This window comes from Cyprinodon tularosa, unplaced genomic scaffold (genome assembly GCF_016077235.1).
Source record: "Cyprinodon tularosa strain WSP-4 unplaced genomic scaffold, ASM1607723v1 ctg676, whole genome shotgun sequence".
NCBI classification, from domain to species: Eukaryota; Metazoa; Chordata; class Actinopteri; order Cyprinodontiformes; family Cyprinodontidae; genus Cyprinodon; species Cyprinodon tularosa.
The window spans coordinates 261,521-277,536 of record NW_024039425.1 but is presented as its reverse complement, the minus strand read 5'-3'; the positions used below and the strand labels follow the sequence as shown (position 1 = coordinate 277,536).

General features: G+C 38.9%; 1 protein-coding gene across 2 annotated transcripts in view; it reads left to right on the top strand.

The window, feature by feature from the left end:
• LOC119771507 (SLX4 interacting protein) overlaps positions 1-16,016 on the top strand; it is a 55,696-nt gene extending 39,680 nt beyond the window's left edge. For both annotated transcript variants that reach the window (XM_038267540.1, XM_038267541.1), the window contains 3 exons: positions 1,634-1,722; positions 14,807-14,913; positions 15,006-16,016. In XM_038267540.1, coding sequence (XP_038123468.1) covers positions 1,634-1,722; positions 14,807-14,913; positions 15,006-15,714 — 905 coding nt within the window. In that variant the 3' untranslated portion in view covers positions 15,715-16,016. The remainder of the gene's footprint in view (positions 1-1,633; positions 1,723-14,806; positions 14,914-15,005) is intronic.

Below are 16,016 nucleotides of genomic sequence, written 5' to 3'. Positions count from 1 at the left end.
CAGATCATTGAGACTTGGATGGAACAGGGTGTTCCGAAAAGGCAATTATCCCCAAAACACATCAAACCTAATTTTGGAACAGTAAAGTCAAGTTTCTTTAGTGGTTCTCCCAACGCCCCAACCTCAATCCTGCTGAAAATGTGTTAACTATTCTCCAGAGCTTCAAACTTTCTGCCATGAAGAGTGACCAGATAGACAACAAGAATGAGCCTAGAAGTTTTATGAAGGCTACAAAATGTTAATGACCACAGCGCAGTTCTTTAAGAGGCATCTATTCAGTGGGGAGACAGATGGATGGATAAAGTAGTAGTCATTCAAAATTTCCCTACTTCATGGGCCATTGGCTGGTCCCCTGCAATTCCTTTTTAAACATCAATCTTGGTTCTAAAATATCCTTGCTGTCATGATTTGTGGACATTAAGATCTAAAGAGAAGCATCTTCTCCTGGCCAAACCTTGTAATTCAGTGAAAGGGTGGAGTCAGAGTGAAAAATATGCACGCCCAGGAGAAGGAGGGGCTCACTCCATTGGCTGGAAGTTTTAGGGGATTTTGAAGGGAAGTGGGCTGCCATTTGGCTGGCGTTTGACCTGCAAGGGCCATTTTGAATGGCTGCTACTATAGACAGATTCATCCTTTGTGTGCTAATATACCTCCACAAATTGGATGCCCCACCCCTAACAAAGAATCTTTAAAATGGTCCTAAATCAGAGTTTCCGCGGGTCATTAAAAATCATTAAAAGCAATTCAATTATTATGTTTTTAATTAAGGCCTTAATTGGCATTAAAATTCATTAAATTTGATAATCGTGGCATTAAAATGCTTCGGAAAAGAAGCTTGAGGTGAAGAAAAGGCTAGAGAATAAATATATATATATATATATATATATATATATATATATATATATATATATATATATTATTATTATTTTATTTATTTATTTTTTTCACCAAATGTTTTATATAGACATGCTCTGCGATTGGGACCAGCAGTGACCTAGAAGAGAGAGCATGAACCCCTTTTATAAATGCTTGTGGTTTTAGCCAGCAATTGTCATTAAACTGTTTGCTGTAGTTGTGGGAAAATCTAATACTTACCAAAACCATAGTACATGTAAATAATATTTTCCGTCCACACATGAAGGCAGCCGGTGAAAAGGATTGAAAAAATAAGGCTTTGAGCCATGTAGCAGCTAAAATTCATAAAATGGGAAAGGTATAGAACTTTATCTTTTTTCTTAAAGATTTTGCTTTAATCCAATCTCCTCAAGTAAAGAAAGATCATAGCTCATGTTTTCCATTATCTTCTGATCTTACATGTTTGAATTCATATTTAGAACATTATGTAGCTTATTTAACATAATTTGTGTTTGAAGTGAAAATATATTCTATTTGAAATCCTTTAAACTTTAGTTTATCTTGAAAACCCACAGTTAATGTAAAAATGTAAGCTATTTTTATGTTATTTACTCTGCTCATAAAGTTTTGGATATGTATTTTTAGTCCCATTGTGTGACGGATAGTTTGTAGATGTTAATTCAAGCTTCCACCACAATTCCTACAGTCTGACTTGGACCGATAATTAGAGGTAAGCCAACCTTATTAAGATCTGTGCCGTTTCCCCGCCTGCTTTCAGATTTGCGTCTGTTTCCTGAGCGATATGTCGTGTGTGTGAGCTGCCCAGAAGATGCCTCGGTGCACCATGGAAACCCGAGCCTGGCCGCGGTGAGTGCTGTTTATACTCCTCTATTTCCCCTTCCAGTTGCTTGGCAAAAAGTTCAAAATTGGTCTGTATGTTATTACAGCATTTGATTGCCAAATTGTGCTCTCCCTTTATGTGTAGTGGTCTGCTTTACTAGAGGACAAGGGATTTGAACTCTGCAGGGGCATCTTGTAGAGCTAGAAAACAAAATATAAGGAGATTTGCGGCAACATCCTCAGGGTCCCGTTTTGTTCAGCCTAACCTGCCAAGTTAATATATTGAGATTCACCTCTATTTAATACCTTTGTGGCTTTAAAAGATGTATTTAACAAATATTAAGGTAAAAAGTAATCTTATTTGCACCTACAAATTCTTTTTGACACTAAAATAGTGCCTGTTATCATGAAGAATTAATAAATAAGTGATGAGTATTGTTTTCAAACCAGTTAGTGTCTTTCTAAAATCATTTAACAAAGCTGCTTAAAATTTTGTCATGCTACAGCCACAATTAAACATTTTTTAGCGAATTTGAGTGGGTAATAAGTAAAAGAGCTAAACAAAATAGTGAATAACCTAATTGTGAAAGGTATCTCCTTTTTTGAAAAGCTTTTACTAAGGAAAATCTGATAAAGGTGTCCAATGGGTTTTTATTCAGCCACCTGCTGAATTTCAATGGTAAGACTCGATATAAAACAGATTATATTTTCCCAAAACAAAGTCAAATCTTGTTGGATTAGAAGAAGGGTGTATGTTTACATTTTTTTTTTTTTACAGATTTTCATTTGGATTCAGGTCTGAACTTTGACTAGGACATTCTAATACTAAAATATTTTGGTGTAAAAAATCCTCTGTAATTCTGACTGCATGTAAAGGGTTGGTGTTCTACTGAAGATAAATCTATATCCTTGGTCTCAAGTTTTTAACACTGTCTGGCAGTTTTTCTTGCAGGGTTACCCTACAATCAACTTCATTATCTCTGAACATCTTCCCTGTCTGCTAATAAAAAGTATCTCCACTTCATGATGCTGTCACAACCATGATTTGCTAAAGGAATGCTGTGTTCAGGGTGACATCCAGCCCCACGTAGTGTTTTACCGTGCCCCCTGTTCTGCCCAAACCTCTTTAATGAAGGCCAGATCTGTGGAGTGCATGACTTCTTCTAGTTCTTTCATTAAATATTTCCACCTTCAGCTCAGCTGGAGTTAACATGGCCATTTTTTTTCCTTGTCTGTGTAAATGCTCGGTCTAAAAGTTCAGGTGGTTGGCTAGTAGGTTAACATTTGGTGGCAGACTCTTTAATTTCAGAATCTAAATAAAACGGAGCTTAAAAAGAAGTTTAACACTTAAAGTCTCCTTTAAATCTATTCATACTCTTTCCCTAACCTCTCTGCAGCATCCTTTAATCTCTTCACAAAGCAGCTGGACTCTATTTACCAATAATATGACCTTTAAAGGTAATTGCTCCCTTTATTTAGAGGTGTCAGAACAAAGGGGATTTAATATGCCACACATTTCTATTTTAAATTTATCTTAAAGTCTGAAAAACATGATTTTTTTTGTTGCTTTTAATAATTATGCAGGAATTTTGTTGCCATAGCAACAAAAGCTTGGTTGATTAAACAAACCGAACAAACTTTATTCCTCTTGCTCTTTGAAGATTGTTAGTGTTTTAATAGGGTTTCAATTACGTTGATTCTGCAGTCAGAATACTGTCTCTGTGTTTTTCCCTCTAATATAATCCACTATCCTTTGGTCAGTGTATATTTGATCCTGAAAGCCCCCCTGAGTATTTTGGGAATTGGCAGTGGAGCCTCTCACCTTGGCACAGACATCCCACCCCGATCACATCCCATGATAAGTGGCCTGCTACTTTTCTGTGAAGTATTTTTATTTAGATTTTTTTCAATACCTCAGCCCTTTCCGCAGTTAGACTTCCAATGAAAGCAGCGATTGTAATATTTTTTTGTCAAGCTACAGTCGTCGACAAAAAGTTCAGATTGTGTAACCAACTTTCCAGTTCAAGGAGGCATTGCTGTTGAGTGCGTTCCTCTGCTCAGGATGTGGTGCTCTGGGATCATACAGTACAAGCAGAGGGAATTGGAGGGTGGGAGTCTTTGTGGTGGGGCTCTCACTGGCTCTGCCTCCAGCCTGTTTGTGAAGGAAAGATACCAGACAGAGAGGCACAAGGATTTTCACATGACAAAAAGAATAAATTGTTCACCTCCCTTGCTCTATTCTTAACTTGAAATAAACGTCAAAAATCAGAATGCTATTGTAAACTATAATAATGTTACTGTCTGAAATATATGTGGTTTTAAATTCCCTTTCAGGCTTGATCTTGTTTTTAAGGGTCTGTAATCCCACAACGTTTGACAGCATTTGCATGCAAGGCCTAGAAATGTGTTGTTTTTTTGTACCACATTTGCGTGTGTTTAGAGAAGTTTCAGGTTTGTCAGGATTCAGTTTGTGTGACTCGTGGAAGAAAAACTGTAACCACAGTGGAAATTTAGACAAATGAGAACATTTTATAAGGTCAGAGGAGCTGGGTTGTAAGGGAACTGAGGTAACATCATGGCACCCATCATGGATTCTACTCAAGTTGTTTAGTGTGCACTAATATCCTCTTACTGGAGAAAGTAGTGGTTTTGTTTTTCGACTGCGAGTCGCTGGAGACAAGATGCTAGGATTCGATAACTTCCATCTGATAAAAAGGAAATGAAGCAGATGGGATATTTCTTTTTCCCTTTTATTTTTTTAAATAAAACATCCACTTTAAGGATTTTTATTTAAGGATTTGTATTTCCATCAGTTATCTCAAAAAGTCGTGGAATGTTGTTTCTCTCCAATTGCACTTTTATGTGAGACATTTCAGTAACATTAAATAGTTTTTAAGCTGATCTGAAGTCCACATGACGTTTTGATGCCTAAGCAATTAACTGCAGAACCTTAGTGACCTCTGCACACTATGCTCCTGATCTATTAAGATCCTGAATAAGAGCACAAATTTACCTGTGCGAACAAAAAGTGCAATTAGCAGCCATGTTGCTGGACACCTGTTCCACACTATCCTTCCTGTATTGGGGTTTTTGTGTCCTACCGGCAGATGGGGAGAGTAACTTGATCGTAAGAGAAAAATAAAGTTTGAAGTCTGGATTTGAGATAATAATTATCCAAAAATAACTATATTAATGGAAAGTTAATTGAAAAGATTCAATTAGTGAGTCAATTAATGAGTTTTTTTATGCACTTTACATGTAATTATCTTAAATCAGCAATAAAAATAACCACAAAGATCAAAATAATAAAGGCTAACATTAAAACATTTAATATCAGCCATAATACCATAATAATTTGACATCACCCCAAGCTCCCCACTCAACCAGTTACCACGGCCTTTTCCTCTTCATTGCTAAACTGCCATCATTCCCAACAGCTTCTGCTTTGCTAAAAGGTCAGACAGTTTATGGTGAAATACTTAGAAGCAGGTGTTAACATATAGGGGAAGATTTATCGTTTAAATGGATAAAACAGGCAAATGAGCTACGTTGCCCTAAGCCTTATAGTATTTATAGGTTTTTCTGGGAGAATACTGTTGTTGACTTTCATCAGCGCTCTTTCAGTGTTATAATGAGCTCTGAAACTTGGGCTCGTTAAAAATGTCAGCTAATAGATATTATGTGACAGTTGTAGTTAGCAGTATTACAAATTGTTCATTTCAGGCTAATGTTTTCCTGAAATCATGTGCCTCAGCTTTAAATAATAATGGTCCAGTCTTGGACTTGGAATACAGAAATCCTAATGTTCACCAAAAAGCCTATGAATCAAGCTGAAATGCAAGGAAGTATAAACCAAAACCCAAACTGCCATATTTGATTCATTAAATGTGAAAACATTTATTTTTTTGATATATCAGTAATGTATTGAACAGGGAAAATTAGTATGTATATTATATTAATACAGATATCAAATTTTCCAGAAAAAAAAAGCAATTTTCGGAATATTAGTGCTTGAGTTGGTGTGAAAATTTCATCCCCATCTCATGTCTCCTCCCTGTTTATTTTTCCAAATTGAAAGTGGAACACCTACTTTAACCATTGAGCACAAAAGAATGGGACCATTTTGTTTGTTTTAAAACAGCGATTCTTTGTTCAGATGCATGGAGCAACTCCACTCCTGCTCCTAATAGTAATAAGTAATAAAATATAGTGTTAAGATGCACTGATATTTAAATCTGAGCAGATATTGATATAAGCTATTAACATTGATGTATAGCTAATGAACGATGTTAGTTATAGCACATGTATATGTATATATATACATATATTTAAAATTATATAATAAAGCAAAATTCCTACCCTTTCTGTACTGTGAAAAAGTTACCACATCTGGGGCATTGCTTCTTCTGTTAACCCTCCCCTTGAACCCTGAGCTGCATCACCGTCACATGTCCAAACAAATATCACTTGATCAATCCTCTCCCCTTCTTTCATTAGTATGAGGCTAGATTAAGACTGCATTAATTAAAAAAAACAACATCATCCAAAACCAATGTTATTATCATTATAACCTTCATCCCTGCTGTGTTTCTAAGAACCTGGGATGAAACAGAATCAGTATGGATGCCTCAGATATTTAGAGGGGGTTATTTGCTGCTGTATCATACAAATAAATAAAAAAAATCATACATTTCTGGATTTCTTTTCTTTTAGATTATGTCTCAAACAGTAGACATACATCTGCAATGACAATGTCTGACCCCTCCATGATTTCTAAGTGGGAGAACTTGCAAAATAGCAGGGTGTTTTCCTCACTGAACATAAGCAGAGATCAGGAATCGGCCGGCCTGATCTGTGCATCTATTACTAATGACGTGCTGCTCCACTTAATACTGAAATTTCCACTTTGCTTTTCTCTCCAACCTTAGCACAGATGACCAGTGATGGTCTAACTGCTTTACTTATTTCATCTGTAGGACTTCTTTCTTGCAGACAGATGTCTTTTTGTTTAGTGCATGATTGGATGTCAGCTCTAAATCGGTTCCTCTGGACTCTGTCAGCAGTTCTTAAGTTGTCATATGCAGCCGCTCTTGTTTAACAGATAGAAACCAATGGTTTGTCAGGAATGGCTGAACTGTCCAACAAATCCCTTGGTTTCAGCACAGCGATGCCTTTAAAACTGTGACAGAGATGTCTGGAGTTAGTGAAGTCAGTCTTGACATCTATATTAGCCAGATGCAGTCAGTCTGTTATGACCTAGAAACCTTAAACAACTGTGGCTCAGAAAAGGTTGAAGCTTTCAGACTGCTTTATTTTGCAGAAGACAGTGGGAAGCAAACAAGTGGTTTTGCATGTTCCCAGAATTCATTGTTTTTGAATATTTCTTTTTTTTTTTTTTTGATATTTGAAAATTTTAAGCCCCTCATGAAAAGTTGCTTGTGAGTCAGAGCCCACAGTGAGGAGGGCAGCATGGGAAGGAAGGAGCTTGTTTAGGATTGTCCTAGTTGTTTTGTAGTCAGGCAAAGAGTGGGCAGCTGAGGTGAGTGGCGTGCTGCGCCGCAGAAGTTTGGATCAAAGGGAGCACAGATGTGTTTCCAGACCCCCCCCTCGTCCTCATCTGAGCTCTGGACGGGCCTTTGTGTTTATTCATGACCTCAGCATGGCTCTGTTGCTCTCAGCTCCCAACAGCTAGCTGCAGCCGTCTCCCAAACGTCCAGGTTCTGCTGATCTTCCAGGTCAAAACACGGGTGGGATCTTTTACAGTACATGACCGAGTCCCTTTGATTCCGCCCGCTCTTCTCAAGTTTTCTCTGATTTTCTTGAGGTGCAAACAGTTAACAGCTCATCCTAATCCTACCCTATGGGTGGATCCAAAAACTTTAGTCATTGTTTGAGGATAAGAGCTGTCCTCGGTTTTACACAAGTCTGTGCCCATGCATGTTTGTTGACTTTATTGCAGGGAAGATGTGGTGAGCATACACAAACAGGGCATGCTTTCTTTATGGGAGAAGGGTGGGTGTAGGATGATTGGTGGAATGTGTGGAATAAATCGTGAACATCTCGGCAGGAGGTATTTCTGCCTGGAAAGTTGGTGTTTTTGTTTCTTGGTGGCAGTTTGAAGATTTTATAAACGTGGTTTTCTCGTGGAAAGAATAACTCAGTATTTAGATGCTTTGAGGGACTCAGCATCGTGAACGATGATGAGTGAGTAAATGGATTTACGGGATAAAATCTAACTGGCCTTTTGTGTGTTAGGCGAGATGTAAAGATTTCGGGTAATCCGAGAACAAACAATCTTGTTTCCACAATTTCTTTCCGCAGATGAGAGATGATGGGTGCTCCCTGTGCTGACATTCTTTTTGATTTACTATGATGTATTTTCTTTTTAGGTGATTCAGATTCTAGCCAATTTTTTCAAATGTGCTACGCTTGGCTGAGTAAGTTAATCTTTTTAAAGTCGTTGCCTGTTTGCTGGAATTAAGATAGAATAGTAATAACAGCGCCTTAAATCAGCATCCATAATCTGTGAGGGTTTCACATTATGGCAATAAAACATTCTCTTTTTTTTGAGTACTCAACAAATATGGTCTTTTAGGGAAGCAATAGGGAAGACATTGTTAAAGCCATTTAGGGGCAACACACTTAAAAGGTGTTATGGTAAGATAAGACACTGAGACAAACATGATGTGGTGGAAAACCCACAAAACGGTGGTATGGTCCTGCTGTAAGGAAAGTTTTTTTTAAGGCTGTTAAGAGGAAGCTTATAAGAAAATCCATATAATCAATTCAGGCAAATTCCAGAAGGGAAACCTACAGAATAAGTCTGAGCAGATGTTTACCTTCCAGCAGGAAACATGAAACTACATGAGTTAGAACAGTGATTCCCAAAAGGGGATACGCATATCCCTTGTGGTTCGCAAGGGTTACATGAAAATATTTTATTTTTTAGGTAGTAATATAAAATAAGGCTAGGATCTGTTTTGTCTTGTGAAGTCCAATTGAAAAATCTAGCAAGCTTTATTAACCAAAAAGTAAGTTTTTCTTATGTTTGAATTCACCAAAACGAGGCAGAGAAACAGACTGGATGTAGAGAACAGCCTGTTATCACCTGTTGTCACACTGAGCTCATCAAAGCAGCTCAATTGTCTTGAGGAAAACAAAGTAAAACTAATTAAGTCTGACTGTAAGTTTTGCTCCCAATCCATCAAGTTTAAATGTGATTTTAGGGGAGTTACTCAGATGAGCTCCAGTTTTATAAATACAGATTTATATTTTGATTTTATTTTGTACTTATTTAAATTCCTTATTAACTTCCTTGCAATATATTTAAGTTGTTTTATTCATTTGAGATGAAAAGAACAAAATGACTACAAATTCAAGGTATAGTGGAGGATTTTCGCCAATTTTTGGAAAGACCCTCCCTCTCCACTCTTAAAAAAAAAAGCACATGCACAACCCTATACCCACTCCCGAGAGAGGATGCATATTTAATGTGTACTAGAACATGCGCAAGCCCATTTCACCTTGTGCATGCTCTGTTTAAAAGTTGCTGTTTGCATCGCTCATACAAACTTACTTTCCAAAAAAAGATTTGCAATATTTCACAATATGTCAGACTCACCCCTGCTAAGTGAAAATGGGGATGAGCACGTAGGAAGGCCTTACGTAAACATATCACCAGGATGATTGACAAGGACCACTTATTTTGATGATCCACATGGAAAAAGAACATCCTCCACTATACCTTTAAATACTCAAATTAAAAGATTAAATAAAATAGTTTTAATTTAATAACAAACTATTCTACGTTCTAATTTTGGACAATCAAGAATACTTTTGACTGAGAGGGGTACTCGTGGTAAGAACAAAAATGCCCAAACGGGTACACAAGTCAAAAAATGTTGGGAAACACTGATATAGATTATATTTAGTTCATGGTCCAAGCTAAGTCCAAGTGAGCAAAACTGAACATATCAATTCCCTTTCACTTAACGGTTATGAAATCCAATCAGGCATCTGGATTTATAGTGTCTGCATGAAGTGTGCTTGTTCTCCTATTGCTTCTCTCTAGAAACTTCACTACCTCCCAGGGATACAAAGACACTGATGTTTGGTTTATTGGTCTCTCTAAATGGCTCTTAGGTATGAGTGTATTTTTGTCTGGAGGACCTCTTTGTGATCTGTGAGAAAAGTTCCGAAATACCAAGAGAAACTTGGTCATTGTAGCAGCAAAGTGTTTCAGATCAGTCAGAGTGTTTTGCCGTATCGCTGCATTACTTCAAGTGCAGCTGCATTACAAGATAACAAACATAATCCCCCCTCCTAACCCCCCTGTCTGAACTCCTGTCTTATCTCAGGTGACAGAGGAGAAACTGGTGTTTTATGGAGTATCTGCTTGGTTATCTTTTTGAAGTTGCTTCCAGGAGCCATTAAGAGCTGGGTCAAGCTATAAGACTGAGTACCAAGATCCCTTTAAGCCAAATAATTCATCCTCTCTGTGCCTGCTGCCCTTTTGCCAGGCTTATCTTTTCAAACTAACATCCAGATGTGCTGCCTTGTTGCAGCTGATCTAGCTGAGCTGTATTGCTTTGTGGCCTTCAGGGAAGGAGTGATTTGTTTAGTTGTTTTTTTGTATGGGGGCATGCTCACTGGCACACCCTGGACATTCACACTTGTTTGCACTCATAGAGGCAGTCATGGTAACGCCAGCTATTGGCAGCGTTATGTGACACTTATTTCCACAAATACAGTTTTATCCTCACAGCTTCTGATTAATAGGAGGTTGTTGATGCATCATTTATCCTCCTTTCACAGTATCAATGCCTGTACCTTTTTTATTCATTGCTTTGTACTTGTATGATAAACCCTTTGTCTTTGGAATGAAAACTAGCAGAAGTTGCTCTTAAGAAATTGAAGTACATGTTGAATCTAGTTCAAGTGTTGAAATTACAGTAAATGCGTTGATATTGAGTTTCACCTTTTTAGTGACTGATGACATATTATACTGCTTTTCTTAAATAGCTAAAAAAAAAAAAAAAAAAAAAAGGTGTGTCTTGAAAAATTATTTCGACTTGATTTTTTCCCCCCATTTTTCCCATTACAATCACTATGATATATATTATTGGGATTTTTATGTAACTGACATAAAGACGTGGGATGAAAGTCAAAGTATATACTATATTTATGAGGAAATATCTTAAATGTGTGTCATACATTTGCACTTTGCCCCTTTTATTAACTTGATACAACTGAATAAAGTTCATCGGGGCCAGTTGCATTCAGAAATCCTCTTTCATGTTTACCTCAAAGACACGAATGCAGTGAATGCATGCATACAACACAGCATATCATCCTAAACACACTACCCCTACATTAATGTAGGGTGGTGACAGCATCATGCACCAAGCATGCAAAAGGTCTGTAAATACAGGATTTTACATCAAACCCAAATCTGAAACTTAACGCAAGCAAAGCAAATACGATGCAAAGGGGAAGGTCTCCACTCACAGAAAATGGAGAGCAGCAAAGTGAAAGAAAATGCTGCAAACACAAAAAAAAATATTGCAAAACATAAATGATGCTAACGTGCAGAACACAGGTAAAGAAAACATACTCCAAGTAGCAAAAATAACTGAAAGCTAAGAAAAGCTGCAAAACAGCACTTCCTAATGGAAAAGCTCCTGAGACCAGACGAATACTTTACTACGACTTGACATCTATGGACTAGCCCCTTTGCAAAGACATAAATAAGATGCTGTCCAGATAACACCTGGACGAGAGAAAGCAAAGGTACATTTTTTTGTTTTTAAATAAACAATTAAACTGTCTTAGCATCCTGATTATGCCTTTACTAAGGGTTCATTCTATATTGGCTAATAAATATCTCTCCCTCAGTCTGGAGCATTTCCAAAGCTCCTACTTTGCAGCTGTTCTTTACTTGCAATTTTAGTACTTGCAGCAATTTTCCTTAGCCTGTTGTGTGTGTCAGTCTCAGTTTTGTGCTAGTTTTACTTATGAGTTTGCAGAACCTTTTGAATTTGCTGTAAAATGTATGTATTCACAGAATATGCACCCTTAGATTTGTTTATAATTGGGAGGCTGGTTAGATTTGTTGGTAAGATAATTGGATTAAGATTTGAAAGAGTGAAGAGGAGATTAAGTTGGGCCCACTGTGAGCAAACAAACAGCTATACAATGCAATAAATGATGTCAGTGCATTATGATGTTTTAGAACGACCCAGTCAAAGTCCAGACCGAATCCTTTTGAGAATCTTTAGAAAAGTTGGAAAATGGATGTTGGAATGAGGTTGGGCCATTCTGCAAAAAAAAATTATATGGAAAAGCTTTTCCTCCACCTCACAGTTAGAGGTAGAAATGCTTTAAGTCACCCTAAGCGCTTTTTGTTAAACTTAACTCTCTTGCGGTGGAGATGGGAGTTAGAAAAGCAAACATAATATGCACTTGGGGGCGGGGATCTAGCATGGATGGCTGGACATAATAAAACTTTGAATAACGATCTGACTCTCTTAAAGGATCACCGGATGTGTTATTTACAAGCTTGCCTTTTCAGGATCAAAACCACATGAGAGTAATTTATGCATCACCTCCTTGTGTCTTTTTATCCTCTTCTTTTTTTTTCTTTCTTCGGGTACATCCGACCTTCCTGTGTTGGTGCTTCTTTCTTTCCATAACTCGGTTCTTTCACTCTTGTCCTTTTGAAGCCTCTCCGACAGGAACAGAAGGAATCTGAACTTTCCCAGGGAGCCTCCCTTTAGCGTCTTGTTGATTTTTCTTTCAAGTTCACTTTCAAACAGGATTTATTCATATTAAACAACCGATAATGCATATCAAGGCCTTACAATGTAAATGGTGGCACCCACATTTTTCACTTTCTTGTTGTTGTTGTTTGGGTGGGTGTGCGACTGTGTGGGCGAATGCAAGTTCTTACGTGTGTCCCTGCTGCAGTCCAAAAGGCCAGCTGTAACTCTGGCTTCTGAGTGAGAGTAAAGAGTGAAGCGCTGCCCACACTGAAGCATGGCTCCGTTCCTACACAAAGAGCAGCTTGTGGAGAGCTTCCTGTGTGGGGATTCTTACTCTTGTGGGCATTTTGAAGAGACGTCTGAGGTCAGGCGGTGTGACTTTGGGAGGTGCCTCTCCTTTTGTTGTGCTTCTCTCTAAACACTCTTTCCTATTCTGCCTGTCCAGTCTTTTTCTTCTTCTTAACTTCCCCATCGTCCGGCCTCCCCCTCTGCTACACTCCCTCCGCTTGGCCTCTTGAATCTCTCCATAGTGCTTCGGTTACAAGGTCTCAACACCCAGCGCAAAGCCACAATGCTCCAGCTTACTCCTGCAAGCTTTGGGCAATTACTCCTTTTCTCCCGCGTTGCTGCTGGTATCATGTTTGTGGAAGTGGACCTTAATGATTTTTCATTCTGCTTTTAAAAACAACTGGTGGACGCCAGCGCTCACCACATCGGCTTTCCCCGTCTTAAAGAGCACATTGATCATTTTACGAACCATTTTATAGGAGCGCAATGATCTGAGAAACGGACGATATTAAATAAACATGCTGGCCACTCTGTTGTATTTTCCCAGATTAAACGTCGATGTGGTTTCTTTTCCCCGCTGTGACACACTGTAGTTTTCAGTCATGCAAGGGACAAGGGTCTGTGAGTTGCATTGTCATCGTGCCCAAAATGGTTGTCCACAGTGAAGTAACCACTCCTATTGGCTTAACTGAGACATTCCTGAACCCTGATTTTCTTTTATCATGGAGGCTATATTTTCCACTTGTCATCCGAATATCTTAAATTGTATTAGTGGGTCAGTTTTATGATAAAATGCATAAGTATTCATGTCTTAGCCACAAAATGTAATGCACCAATATAGAAGCGTAGTTGTAAAGAGGAAATAATGATACTACATGTATATTTCTTAATCTAAACACCCCCGTTGCAGCCCTGGCTGTAAACCATTCTGACCTTAAGGTGAAGCTTCCTGCCATTTTGAGTGGTTTCAGGATTATCCTGAACTTGGCACCATTCATCTTTCCATGGAGTCTGACCACCTGGAGCAGTTGTCTTTGTTTGAGAAACGCCTCCCCACAGCATCATGCTCCGGCCACCATGTTTCATAGTGGATTTTGTGCTCAGAACGGTTTCATCTGATCAGAGGACCTTCTTCCATGTTTGCTGCGTGCTGTATATGGGATAGAATTAGGCCCAACTTCAACAAAGAATTCCTCTTTTCCAGGAAGACCAGATTTGTTGCATTTGAAAGGTGTCTGTCCTCAGATTCTCCCACCTGAGCTGTGGATTTCTGCAGCTCCCCCAGAGTCACAATGGGCCTATTATCTGCTCTCTAATTCATACTCTTCCTTGAGACGTGTCAGTTACTGTAAATTGGTCGACAATGTCTTGGTTGGTGTGGCACATTTTAAAACATTTTCACATCAAAAAGGATGACCCTCATTACGTCAGTCAATCACATAGAATTACTTTGATTCTGTGGTTATAATGTGAAAAAAACAACAAATCATAAAGAAGATCAAAGAGTATGGATACTTTTGTAAGGGGCTGTATATCTCCAGCCTTACTCTAAGGGAGCAATCAAATAATCTGGAATGGGCCTGCCTGCACACTGTACCATATTTTTATTGCAATTAATTTATGACAATCTGACAGAGTCTTTACCTCCAAGTTCTGCTCAATTTACTACCCGCATCTTCTGTACTCTAATAAAACTGGAGTCTGTTCTCGGTCAGCCAAGGGAAAAAAAAACGGCATGTGATTAACCTTCATTAGTGGCCCGTTGAGGGCACATGTTGGTGAGATCCAATTTTTGGCTTGTTCCAGGTTCTGCCTCACAGGCTCCCCCCTAGAGTATGTGGATATATTAAACTTTAAGATTTAACCCTTTAAGGAACCAAATATCAGCTTTTTTCCCCTCAATTTCATGAAAATCTCTTGTATCCAGAATAGATTCATATTTTTTCTTCTGATTGTCCTTATTTCCCTTCATTCCCACAACGTATTTACATTTCCTCCTTCCATCAAGGGATGCAGCCAACAAAATCCCCTTTGTTTACACCTATTCTGTTTGTCCTCTCTAGCCTGAGCTGAGTGAGCAAACCAGATCAGAATATTTTTCCAGTGTGGGAGAAATCCGAGAGCTTTTACACAGCCCGAGAAAAACAAAGAAGTCTGTGCTTCAAAAGATGTAAGTATGATCTAATGCTTTCCAACCCCACCAGTCAAAGAGGACGCTCACAATGTTTGTTCCATGCTTTAAACTTTTTTTTTTTTTTGTAGAGCCAAACAAGCCTGTGTCCAGCAAGAGATCTGTGGTTCTATGACTGAGATGCAGCAGATGGACCAGAGAGGCTTCCCCAAAAAGCAGAAACTGGAACATAAAGCTAGGCATTCAGACCCAAGACCAGAGGCCGTGCCCATGTCTGAGCCGAACGCACCCCTGGAGGCAAACCACAAGGTGCCTTGCAGCGAGGCCTTAATTGAACTTGAGGCTGAGATACGGTCTGCTCAAAAGCAAAAGCATGAGTCAAGCCATGAAATAACAAAGAAGAGCGGCAAGAGGTGCGAGCCCAGTGATGCTGGGGAAGATCCTGGCTTACAACTGGCCAAGAAAACGTGCCTTGGAAGCCCTTCAGCCCCAGTGCAAATCCGCTCTACCTCGCAAACATCCAACCAAAACCTCCCTCCTCCGCTGCCACTTCCTACAGTCGTAGTGATGGCAGAGTCCAAGGCTTTCCCTGTCTCCGAGTGCAAGAAAACCACACTGGAAGTAGAGCTGCTTACTCCAGGGAAACAGGCCCAGAGGCTCCTCCTTACAAGCAATAACACAGCAAAGACAAACCAAAACAGGCCAGCCGCAAGTCTGAGGGGCCTATCTGTCAAGCCCGCATCCTCGGGCTCCTCTATTGGTTCCAGATCTGCACTCAGTGTGGAGGGGAGTGAAAACGTGCCCAGAACCTCCAGATTACGACGAACGAAGAGGTCCTGAGAGGGAAAGGAAAGCTGAAGGAAAGATCCCTGACGCCACGGTGTTGGAGATTTTATTCTGTCAGGCTGCATGCTCGCAGCTCATGTGGTCTCTAGAAAACTTTACTTGTTCTTTTTAACACATTATTCTTGTGACTTAAATCAAATGTTAACCACTTTTTGTCAATTTAAACTAAATTATTGGAGTTTTCTCTCGACAAATACTTAAAACAGGCCTGTTTTAAGTATAGAGTACGGAGTTCTGCAAATGAAGTAAAAAAAAAAAACCTTTATAGGGGAATAGATTTGGTTTTGTGTTAAAGC